The sequence below is a fragment of the Nannobrachium achirus genome (genome assembly GCF_963921795.1).
Source record: "Nannobrachium achirus genome assembly, chromosome: 9".
In the NCBI taxonomy this organism is placed as follows: domain Eukaryota; kingdom Metazoa; phylum Chordata; class Actinopteri; order Myctophiformes; family Myctophidae; genus Nannobrachium; species Nannobrachium achirus.
The window spans coordinates 48,877,076-48,889,895 of NC_137818.1; the positions used below are offsets into that span (position 1 = coordinate 48,877,076).

Sequence of the window (12,820 nt, forward strand, 5' to 3'; positions counted from 1 at the left end):
ACCCAGAATAGGGATGCGAGGGTTCAACGGGTTAATGTAACAATAAAAAGATAAAATCCCTATCACATAAAGATTTGGCGGTCCCCCCTGCAGTATCTCTGAGGACACCCTATAGGGTGTCCCCCTGTTGACGACCCCTGCTATACATGCATACACCAGTAAGACGCCTAAGGGCGAAAAGCTACCTCGCCCTTTAGGACATGTAATTCTTTTTGGGGGAATTCTACTACTTCCACATTCTTTGTGCTTATAATTTCGTTCAAACTTCAACTTGTTCAGCTTTACACAGTTGTTATTGCTTGTGCTTTTCTTTTACATTGTTCTTTTTAAATATAATTTCGGAACTTTTAGAAAAAAATCAAACCTCGGTTCGAAGGGAAGCGGTGAACTTTTATTCTATGAGTTATGAACTCTGTGATCTATCTATACAGTTATGGACTCTATTCATTCTGTATATATTCTGAATTCTACATTCTTTATATATTCTTAATGAATATATAAAGAATGGAGGGCCAAATTATCATGTGAAGCTGACCAATCCTCAAAGTATCCATTCATCAGACCGGGAGGGACACTACACACATATTCTGGACGTACAGGACAGATAAAACCTATTCATTCTGAACTGAAATGGCCATATTTGGACATGGGACACACATTTTGCTTTTTGAAAAAGCCTATTCATTCTGGACTGATATTCTGGATGTACGGGACAGAAAAAACCTGTTCATTCTGGACTGGAGTGACCATATATGGACATGAGGTGACATACATTTTGTTTTTGAAAAAGCCTGTTCATTCTGGACTGAGATGACCATATATGGACATTAAACACACATTTTGTTTTTGAAAAAACCTGTTCATTCTGGACTGAAATGACCATATATGGGCGTGGGACACACAAAGCCACTCATTGGAAGCGGTTTTCACCGCTTCAAAAGTGGAATGACCCTCCCCTTGGACTAAAATTTGAAAGGAATGACCCTCCCCTATTTTTCTCCAGGGGTACCCTTCTTTGAAAAACGACCTGTCCCATAAAAATCACACCCAGTGTTTCAATAAAAACGTCCTGCGATGCTTGGCCAATCTTGCCGATCTTCGCCGGACATAAGGACAGACATATGGGCATGCAGTCTGTGTGCGTGCATGCACATACTGTATGTGTGTTGCTGTAACAGCGCCTTCACCTGGGACAGCAGAGCATGACAAAATTGTGAAATGTGATATATTTGGAAACATTGACAATGAGTCTCAGCCAATCACAACGCAAGGCCAGGCCTTTTTGTGACGTCCACTGCCTATATAAACCGATGAATGAGTGGCTAGAGTTCATTGAAGTCTGCAGAAAATGTAGGATTTGATTATCGCTTCATTTCAGTTTGAATAGTCAGTTGGCCATTCACTAGAGAGAGAAGGGGTCTTCAGCCTACCGAGGTTTCCAACTGAAATATGGCTTATTTTGGGAGAGTGCTAATTTTGATGATGAGCATTTGGGTAGCACAAGCAAGAGAGCATACGCACCATGGTCTATGCACCAATTCAACCAAAATCCACAGTGACCTTCTTAAAGGCTTGAACTTTGGAGGGGTGCTCACCGTCCTTGCCCTGGACTTCACTGTGTTCCTGTTTATGATGCTCGTATTCTCCTGCATGCAAAGATTCGGCGACCATGGACGTCTTGCATTGGTGAGTGATGCAGACAGCGTGGTCTACACCACGAGTTTAAATGTACCTCAACAATACCAGCAGCCGCAGCACATCACTAAGATTCCCAGCTCAGTGAAAAGAAACAGGAAAAGACCAGGCTTCTGTTCCTGGCTGACCGCCATGTACTGCATCAGTGACGAGCAGATTCGGGAGAAGTGCGGGGAGGATGCGGAACACTACCTGTCCTTTCAGCACCACATCATTCAGTTGCTGATAGTGATATGCTCGTTGTCTATTATAATCGTCTTGCCAATCAACTTTTCTGGACATATATTTGAACAACACAACCCTTACAATTTTGGGCGGACAATGATCGCTAATTTATATGCCCATAATCCACGACTATGGCTGCACACAATCTTTGCATTGCTTTACGTGTTGCTGACACTGTACTTTATGAGAAAACACCAGTCCAAAGTGCACTACAGAGAGGACGAGGTGGTGAGGCACACTTTGTTCCTCACTGGAATCCCTAAAGATGCAAAAGAGAAGGACATACGGAAACACTTTGAGGAGGCGTATGAGGAGAATGGATGTACTGTTGAACAGGTTACTTTGTGCTATGATGTGGCTAAGCTGATGAGTCTACAATCTGAGAGGAAGAAGGCAGTGCGCAGCAAGAACTTCTACATTCACTTGAAGGAGAAGAAGGGCAGGCCTACCATGATCAATCCCCCAGTAAGGGGTAGCCTCAAAACAAAGTTTTGGGCCCACCTCTGCTCCATCTTCAAATATGGTGGAAAGGAAGAGGCTGTGAGCTTCTACACCAAGCTGAAAATCAAACTGGACGAGGAGTTTAGGGAAGAGAAAGAGGAGGCTACAAATAAACCCATAGGAATGGCCTTTGTCACCTTCCAAAACGAGGCCATGACTAACCATATAATGAGGGACTTCAATGCTGTCAAGTGTTGTGGCGGTTACTGTCGCTGTTGTTGTCGGATGCCAAAGGTCTCTAGGTTCAGTCACAAACTCAACTTGCACAGAACGAATGTCTCTGTCAGATATGCCCCTGATCCGCAGAACCTCTACTGGCAGAATCTGTCATGTAATACGTACTGGTGGTGGTTGCGCTTCGTCGTCATCAACGTATCCCTATTCCTCCTGTTGTACTACCTCACCACCCCAGCAAGGTTTATCAGCGAAATGGATGATTTAAAAATAATCGAGGATCCAATTCTCAAAATGTTTCTCCCCACCATCCTTATGGCTGTCTTATCCTGTACTCTCCCCATCGTCGTTCTGTACTCTTCGGATATGGAAGCCCACTGGACGCAGTCAGTAACCAGAAGGGAGGCCATGTGCAAAGGCTACAGTTTCTTAATCTTGATGGTCCTGGTGCTACCCTCTTTGGGACTCTCCAATCTGGAAGTGTTATTCCATTGGTTATTTAGCGAGACCCTGGCAGAGGAATTAGACAGATTTGAGTGTGTGTTCCTTCCCCACATTGGAGCTTTCTTTGTGAATTATGTCATTGCTTCAGCCTTCATTGGTATTCCCTGTGAACTGTTGAACATCTTTGGTTTTGTCACATACATGATCCGCCTTTGTCTGGCCCGTTCTGATGCTGACCGCAGGCATGTCAAGAAGCACCAAGCCGGAGAGTTCGACTACGGGTCAGCTTACGCCTGGATGATGTGTGTCTTTACTATAGTCATGGCCTACAGCATCGCCTGCCCAATCATCGTCCCTTTTGGACTGATATACATGCTGCTGAAGCGCTTCACCGACAGGTACAACATGTACTACGCATACCTGCCCACCAAACTTGACAAAAAGATCCATGCTTCTGCCGTGTCTGCCGTGGGGATGGCCCCCCTTATCTGTCTGTTCTACGTGTTTTTCTTCACCTTGCCCATGGGGTTTAAGTCTCCGCCGTTCATATTCACGACTACGGTTCTGATCATCATCTTCCTCATTTTCGTAGTGTGGATGTTCATTGGACATTCTAAATGCCTGCAAAGACAAGTTGACAGCGAGGGGAGGCTTTGGGAGGACCTGGACACCTCAAACTCCGACAAGTTTATGTACATTCCTTCAATATTAAGGGAAGAAAATCCAGAAGAGGAAACGAGAGATATCCAACTATTAGTCGCCAGCCATAGCTAGATACAGTAACACTGACAGGTCTCCAAATGATTATTAAACAGCAGTTCTATTCGTTCCCAAGGGCTGTCAATACAGCGGTCTTAAATCTTAAAGAAATAATAGAGAGAGAGAGAGAGAGAGAGAGAGAGAAAGAAAGAAAGAGAGAGAGAGAGAGAGCACAGTTTTTTGCAGAAAGTCACAACCGGCAATATGTCCTGCTTGTCACTGTCCAAGAAGCAGAACAGAACAAAGTCAGTTTCACACACCAACCACGCAACGCAGGACGATGTGAGCTTTCAGATTGGCTATTCTAATCCTGATGCATTAAATGCATTAGGATTAACTGCCAACTAACTCCCATTGCCAGTTGGATTGTGGCTCTCAGAAGTGGACAGCAGCAGCACACCCCTGGGTAAGATATAGCTAGCCTAATCCACTGGTTTCCAAACGTTCAGCTGAGACCCAAAATATAAATTGGTTGTTTTTCAGACCCAAATGTACATGCATCCACTTAGGCCCTATTTAATTGAACAAACTAGAAAATTGCACCTGGTATCAAAGTTTACCCCTGTCCTACCCGAAAGCCCCCATAGCCTACCAGCACAACCCCCACCACCCATCCCGGCATAAGTCCAGCAGCACCCTTGACCCGCAAACCCCCATTCCATTCCGCCTGAACCTGGGGCGCTATGTGTGCCTGTAACCATCCTTCCTGTCTCTGTAACCCCATCTTTGTGTGGCTGTCCCTCTGTCTTTTTCTGTCTGTCTGGCCCGTCCACCTCTCTTTCCATCAATCTCAATCAAGACAAAGACAACTCGGAGGCCATCTCTTACCCTTGGAAAGTTTATAGATGAGGAGCTAACGGCCAACTGTCGGCTATACTGTCATTACCTCAGGTATGGTACAACTATCTCAGGTCCTTATAAGGGCAACACACTGTAGTTCTGGGGAAACTTATTTTCACTAGATAAACTTTTCCGCTGCCAAATTGATGGAAATTGATGGAAATCAAATGCAATTGGAAATTGAAGGAAAAACATTTGAGGAGTGGTGCTAGCTCGAGTATTGGTCGAGCTTCACATGATAGTTAACTTGCTGCAGAATATAGTCATCATGGCAACCACACTTGCCATTTCCAATTGCATCTTTTTCTAGTTAATAATCAGAGTGAGATTAAAAGTAGACGGTCTGAAGCATAAACCCATGAGACATTTTTGTGGAAAAGATGGAGGCAATTGGACATGTGGGGCCCCGTTTGTGTCTATGCCTTACCCCTTATCCCTAAACTCTTTTACTGTTTTGAAAAGCATTTTAGAATAGTTTAACTGGTCGATCTACATCGATATGTTGTGAGCTTGTAGATCGGCTATTTGAAGTATTTTAAAATGTTTTTCAAAATAGTAAAAAAAGGTAAAGAAGTTTAGGGTTAAGGGGTAAGGCACAGACGAAAATAGGGCCAGTGGCGTATGAGGAGTTAGGGCCAATGCAACCTCCACTTTTAGAGCCGAGTTTAATTCGGTTCGGTTCGGAGAGTCACAACATCTCGGCGGCGCCGAACAGCCGACTGAGTGACGGTACCCGCCACCCCGATCCTCTGAATGATGTCATATTGTAGTTCGGACAGAGCCAAACCAAATTAAACGCATCGGCCCTAGACCCAACGTTTTCTCACATACAGGCTCCACCAACTACCTTCTCTATAAATAAATAATCATGATATAACGCATTGTAAGCTTCTTTTTTTACATGTATGGATTTTTGAGCGGTGTTAACCGCTTCAATAATTGACTGTGTGTTCATTCATGTTTCTTCAATTGTTTTTGAGTGGACCTAACCGCTCCTACGTTTGACTTTATGTGTAATGCAGTCTTGTATGCGGTACGAGACTAACGTCATAGAAAGTACGTTGAGATCGACATCACCACAGCTGATGTCACGGACAGAACGGCCCATACAAAGAGATTTGCAGGCCCATACAAGGAATAAGTGGTCCATTTAGATCCATCTGTATTCTGTACCCTCGCAGAGTTTTCAATCGCGTGGTAGCCCAGTCAATCTGAGGTTTGACCCAAAAGAAATTGCAATAGTAATGGCTCAAGGTTTTTTATGATCCTCAGGGTCATCCAAAACACATGTTAAAAATCTTCCAAAATATTCTTAGTGGATCAAGGTAAATTCAGGGGGTTCCAGTTTGGGTCCCTTCACATACTATACAGGAAAAATAAAGACATAAAAAAATCTTCTTTAAGTAGCAAGTGAGGGGTCTAACTAGGGGTTTTTCATGATTCTGAATCCATTGCAAGCATTTGTTTTGCACGAAAAACATTCCTCTGGCTAAAAATGTACCTCACAAGTGTGAAAAGTGATGACTCATCACTAAACCATCACTAGGCTACCATAGTGTTGTGGGTCCGTTTCTGGCCTGAGGAATGTTTTTCGTGCAAAACAAATGCTTTCAATGGATTCAGAATAATGAAAACCACCTAGTTAATAGACCCCTCACATGCTACTTGAAGAAGATTTTTTTGGGGGGTCTTTTTTCCTGTATAGTATTAGTAAGTGAAGGGACCCAAACTTGAACCCCCTGAATTTACCTTGATCCACTAAGAATATTTTGGAAGATTTTTAACATGTGTTTTGGATGAGCCTAAGGATCATAAAAAACCCTGAATGATTACTATTGCAATTTCTTTTGGGTCATGCCCCTTTTTAGCTTAGATTGACTGGCCTATGGGGGGGCTTTGATGGGGTCGCCAAAAAAATCCCTCATAATATGGGGTTGTGCTAGAAAAAAGTTTGAGAACCCCTGCTCTATAGTCATCATGTGATAAACATGGATCTGTCCGATTTTCGATATTCCATCCTGATTGGCTAAGATTGGCTTCCAAAGTTTGCAGGATTGGTCGGTTTTTAAGCAAATGCCTCAAATCATGAGCGCAGTGTGCAATTTTGGTGATATTGTGAACACACATTCCCACTAGGCAGAGGAAGAAATGCCACTTAAATGTTTTCAAATCAGCCTCATGGTGGTGCTATAACAAAAAATATTTCACATTTTACCTATAACTACACCATCAGTGTAAAACTTCGTATGCACATCTGCCTTTTACAGCACCACCACTCCTAAAAAGCACCGCTCACTTCACACTGGGTGTGATCTTTTATATAGAGTATAGCCGTCTAGATTCTAGACGGCTATACTCGGCTATATAATAAAATGCTTCTAGGTTCTTGTAGATCAATGTCAGGTGTGCAGCCTATACCAGGTGTCCAAAGGGATCGTACAGGATTTTTTAGGCTGATTTGAAAGGATTGGTGCGGCTCTTCCTTGGCCTACTGGCAGTGTGTGTGCAAAGTGTCATGGTAATTGGACACTGTGTTCATGATTTTGTGGAAAACAGATACATTATGATCATGTGACCACGGCCATGATGCGAACCGATTTGCGTGCACAAAATGGCAGAAAAACTTGTCTGGCGGAAATGGTCGTGCGGCATGATCAATGATAGTTCGCCCTATGGTTCTAGAGTTATAGGCCAAAATGCAAATGTGTTGATTTGAAAAGAATGGGTTTACACTTGCAATAAGCAAAAGGACTGCACAAGGTAATACATCAAAAGCATAGAAATAATAATCTAAAATCTTAGGCAAACCAAGAATCAGTCTAACAATTAGAATAACCACAATCAGGATGCCAGGTCAACAATGACTTGGTATCAGTATACATAACATGTTATCTAAATTACATTTTTGCCTTTGCATATAAGCCTACAAGTTCGTAGAGGCTAGGGCAAGTGCTACGGAAAGTGCTATGGGCTAAGGTGTAGTCTGAAGAGGTGAGTCTTCAGGTTACGGCGGGAAAGACAGGGAATGAGTCTGCAGTTCAAATGCAATCGGGGAGTTCATTCCACAGTTTGGGGGCTAGGAGGGGCCGAGTGATTAGAGTCTGGTCAGCAGCAGATTTGAACTGGAAACACATGACACCTTCATGCATGGTTTCCGGTTCAAATGACTACATGCTCACAATAATGTGTCACACAATGTCTGTCTGTAATCAGTAATCAGTGACGAACAGATTGGGGAAAAGTGTATAGAGGATGCAGGCCACTCACTACCTTTGCTTTCAGCCGGTGGCAACCATTGCTACTGCAATAGGCGCTATGAGTTTGCATATAGCAGGAATAGGGTTTCGAATCATGCACAATTGAATCAGCCAATCACAATGCAAGGCCAGAACTAATTGTGACATCACCACCCAAAGATAAAATCACTTTATAAAACTATTTAATAATGATTTTGGAACTTGTAAATGTAAGCTTGTTTGTTTTGCATTTTAGTTTATATTTGCTAAATTGCAACGCATGTTTGTTTGTACTTCCTCAGTGCCATAATAATGGCGTTTGGAGAACATATAAAAGAAACGAATGTAACAGAGGACGAAATCAAGAAAATCACAAAAGAACTTAATGTGACAGAGGATGAAATCAAGATATTCACACAAGCTTTCAGAGATGAAAAGTTCAGAGGATTGTTTTTTGATTACGCTAGAGAGTTATCGGACCCCAATAAAACGAAGATATATGAAGAGGAAATCAAACAGTTGGAACAGGGGAGAGGGAATGACGTACATTTTATCCATGTAGAACCATTTAGAGTTCTCAGGACGAATCTGAATGGCAGTCAGAAGTGCTTCATCAACATCTGTAGCAGCGAAGAAATTGGAAAGCCTGAATTCAAAGTTACAGAGGATGGAAGGAGGGGGCCAGCATTGGTGTGGTCTCTGCCCCACAGTTTGGTCCCTGGTAGACAAGAGAGAGATCCAAAGGGAAACAAGTTCATGATCTATGATGTTGTGTTCCATCCTGACAGCATTCACCTCGCTAACAAAGACAAACGGTGCATGACTAAGGTGGACAACACAGCCATTCAAGGAATCCAAGATGCTTTTAAAGTGACTCTTGATGAAAATAATGTGAGAGTGTTGAACACCAAGTACAAGGGTATTCCTCATCCTTCTATGATTCGAAAACCCATTTCTGGCTTTATACCTGAAGAGCCCGCAACACAATCCGAACCTCTTGCTTTCCCAAACCCTGAAAATAACCCGGCAAAGACACCCATCTACACATTGAAATACAGATCCTTTGTTGATCTGCAGGACTTCCGATGTGCTAGAGACTCAGTCCAAAGCCCAAGGCCCAAGGAGATAGTTGTCACTGTTGACGTGCCCTTACTTAAATCAGCCAGGGATGCTAACCTGGAGATAAAGAATAAAACCCTACTGCTGGAGTCCGACAAACCAGCCTATAGACTGGAGCTGCCTCTAGCATACCCTGTGGATGAGGATAAAGGCTATGCCAAGTTCAACAAACAGAAAGGACAGCTCACCATCACACTGCCTGTTTTGCCTTCCGGGGAGACTTTACGTTTTTGTCAAACTGACAGTGATTGCAAGAGAGATGAGGAGGAGTTTGAGGCGGAGGTAAGTGGAGTGGGGGATAAATGGAAGGAGCAGCAGAAAGAATGTGAGAAAGATGAGGATAAAGGGGAGCAAGAGGAACTTGTGGAAGGAAAAGGGAGAGAACTTGAGATATGTGACCGAGCAGTACAATACAAAGACGCCTGCTGTACTGTTTGCCAAGGTGACGGTACTGTCCATCATATAGGCCTGTCTGCTGAAGAGGCAATCACTGTTGATAATGAGAACATCCCTGCACCCTACAATGAAAAGCATTACTATTCTGAGTCAAATGCTCACGTGAAGACTTCAGAGATCAAGGAAGAGACTGTGGTCACAGCAGAGAACGGTTATTCAAATGAAAAGCTGAATAAGATGGACACACAGGCATTACATGTGAATGCTCATGTGACAACTTCAGAGATCAATGAAAAGAAAGATGAAGACACGGTTAAAAGGGAGCATGAGGAAATTGTGGAAAGCAAAGAGAGAGATGGCAAGATTTCTGTCCAAGCAGCACCATACAAAGACGCCTGTGGTACAGTTTGCCAATGTGATGGTACTGTCCATCATATAGGCCTGTCGGCTGAAGACGGAATCACTGTTGATTATGAGAGTATCCCTGCACCCTGTCATGGAACTGATTACTATTCTGAGTCAAATGCTCACGTGAAGACTTCAGAGATCAAGGAAGAGACTGTGGTCACAGCAGAGAACGATTGTTCAAATGAAAAGCTGAATAAGGTGGACGCACAGGCATTACTTGTGAATCAGACGCCAAGTGAAACAACACAAATGGCATTGGCCGTGTCTGCCATGGCACTGGTCCCAGACCACAGCGACCAGACTAAAGATGGCTGCATGTCCCTGGGAACAGAAGATGTCACAGATATACCAGCTGAGGACAATGAGATTGATGAGGATGACCTGCTGCCACTAGAGCAGACCTCCCCATCACCGGACTGCCAAAGGAAGCCCCCGCCAGCCTTGCTGAGAGAAACCAAGATTGAGGACAGAGAGGAGACTGTCATTGATAATCATTCTGCTACGATCACATTCCAAAATGACTTGTTGTATGAACTTGACTGACTTGTGTCTCTGTCAGCAGGTGTGATTGATTGTTTTTTTGTCGCTCATTCCATGTTCCCTGCGAGTGCATCTCTCCACTCCGACATGTCTCCTTTCCGACATGTCTCCAATCTCCATTCCGACACTAACCCTATCTCTAACCCTAACCCTAAACCGAACCCCCATGGGAGTGTCGCCACTCCGACAATAAGAAGTCAATTTCGGAGTGGCGACATGTCGGAATGGAGAGACCCACCTATCACTAATCATTAGTGATATCATGGACTCATCAGGACGGCAAGCTGAAAGGGAGCGTTCAGAACTTGTTCAACAATCTGATGGTGGGGCGCCCGCTGACCTATCGGTCCAGGCACCTACCACATAGGCTCAAATGCCCTGACAGCGTGTCGCAGGTTCGAGTCCCGATCCTGATGACCTTTGCTGCATGTCTGTCCCCATCTCTCTCTGTTTCCTGTCTACCTACTGAACTATCAATACAGGCAGAAAAGCCCCCCAAAATATCAAATAATACAAATAAAATAACAAATATGATGACATTGGATACATTATTACTGTAGCTCTTGCCTGCATGGCTGCAGCAGAGGCGTGAACATAATTAGGCCTATTGTGGCTGGGGTTTTGTGTTCCCTAGATGTTTCAGCCTTGGCTACACACAGCTTCTTGTATATTTGTGGTTCTTCTGCCTGGCTGTTGATGTATTCAACTCATCCCCATGCATAGATGCTCCCCTTTACTGTTTGGTTTAAGTCAGTGTACTCTTGTGTGGCTGTTTGTTTATTTTTTCTTAAATGTCCTGTAGCCAATCACTTCTTGACAGATTTATGTTATTTTATCTTTATATTTTGGAATTTCAATCTATTCTTTTCTGCTTCCCACAATAGACTCATGTTGTTATTTGTCTGTTTCCTGTTGCTGTTGCTTCTGTCTTGTTTTTTAACCCTGGCTTGTACACCTGTTTCACGAAAGCTATGGGGATTAAGCTGGGATTTATCAACTATCCTGGCTTAATTTATGCAGGTTCAGCCATGACTCGGTTTCATGAAAGCAATGCCACATTAGTTACCATGGAAATCTAGCTGCTCCGGACCAGGCTAACAGTCAAGCTTCATTAATCCAGTGCCTTGTTTTTCAAGTTTTGTGAAATAGCTGTTTATCCAATGACTCCAATCGTAAACCAGTGCCTTTTCCACAGTTAATTCAACACCTACTGTATGTTTGTATATGGACTTTATTACCCTGCATCCAAAATAAGAAGAACGTTTTACACCTAGTGTGAAGTGAGTGGTGCTATTTATGAGTTCATTTCATTTCATCAAGTGTCCCTCTAGCCAAACATAGCAAGTCCTGCAAAGCTTAGCCAATGGGAGTACAACAAACTTCGTGCCCCGGACATTTTTTAACACATTGACCAGACATTTGCCAGGAATAGGATGTAGGCCATATCTACGGTAGGCCTGATGTAGCCTGTGCTTCGGTTTACTTAAGCCCCGGATATTTTTGAACACGTTTTTTTCCTTTGGTTTTTGGCCGGACAAAGCCAGATGTTGGAGCTATAGCTCCTGTTCTAGGGGCACCGCTCAAAAATAAATACAATAAGATATAATTCTCAGCTTGTCAATTTAATATATTATATTATTATAGTAGTAATAGTAAGCGATTGCTGAAATAGTGTGTGACCATGAATCATAATTGTTTCAATGACTCATGTGATGTCATTGTCACTCTGTTATATAGTGCATTGTTGTTAGATGTTTGATAATATATTACTGAAATTCTTGTATTTAAAACAACAAAGACACGCTGTGATTGGTCGAATAAAAGACACGCTGTGATTTGTCGAAAAAAAGACGCGCTGTGATTGGGCAAAGCAAATCGGCCAATCACAGCGTGTCTTTTTTAGACCCATGTACTGAATTAGCCTAGTAAACGACCAACTTCCGTAATCCAAGAGGATAAATTAAATGTTTTCTGGAAGTGGGCGGTTTACGAGGCTAGTACTGAATATGGGGTCACGAGTAAAACAAAACAAAAACTCTATGTGGTTTTGTTCTGTAGCTTTTAAAATATGGAGAGGGGAACATCCCAGGCCATAATAACTCATTACTGGTGACCCCTGGTAATATTACATAGAAAAATACCAAACAATCAGACAGACAACAAGTCTCTCCTGTGAGTGAGCAAGTCTGACTTAGGGATATCCCTGCCTGCCTGACCACCAGCACGTACCCTCCTAGCTACCGATTTCCCCCCAAAAGCACCTACAGTATCTGGGCATAAGAGCCTTCACAATCTGCCTGGAGGTCTAATAGGTAACACCAGGACTATCCAGAGCCAGACTGACATATGGACATGCAGTCGGCCTAACGCTCAACCATGCACACACACCATGCCCACCATCCAGGGCTGGTCTGGGAGAGGGAAGGCTGCATTAGTGACATTAACAATGTTCTTCTGTGCTCCAAGTGCCCAGGGAGCTATCT

General features: G+C 43.3%; 1 protein-coding gene across 1 annotated transcript; it reads left to right on the forward strand.

Moving 5' to 3' along the window:
* Positions 1-1,650: 1,650 nt before the first annotated feature.
* Positions 1,651-4,495, forward strand: LOC308290926 (CSC1-like protein 2; the record flags this gene model as incomplete). The annotated part of the gene is made up of 3 exons (XM_080732842.1): positions 1,651-3,731; positions 4,178-4,204; positions 4,354-4,495. 3 exons carry the CDS (start codon positions 1,651-1,653, stop codon positions 4,493-4,495), a joined length of 2,250 nt encoding a protein of 749 aa, XP_080588968.1.
* Positions 4,496-12,820: the final 8,325 nt, after the last annotated feature.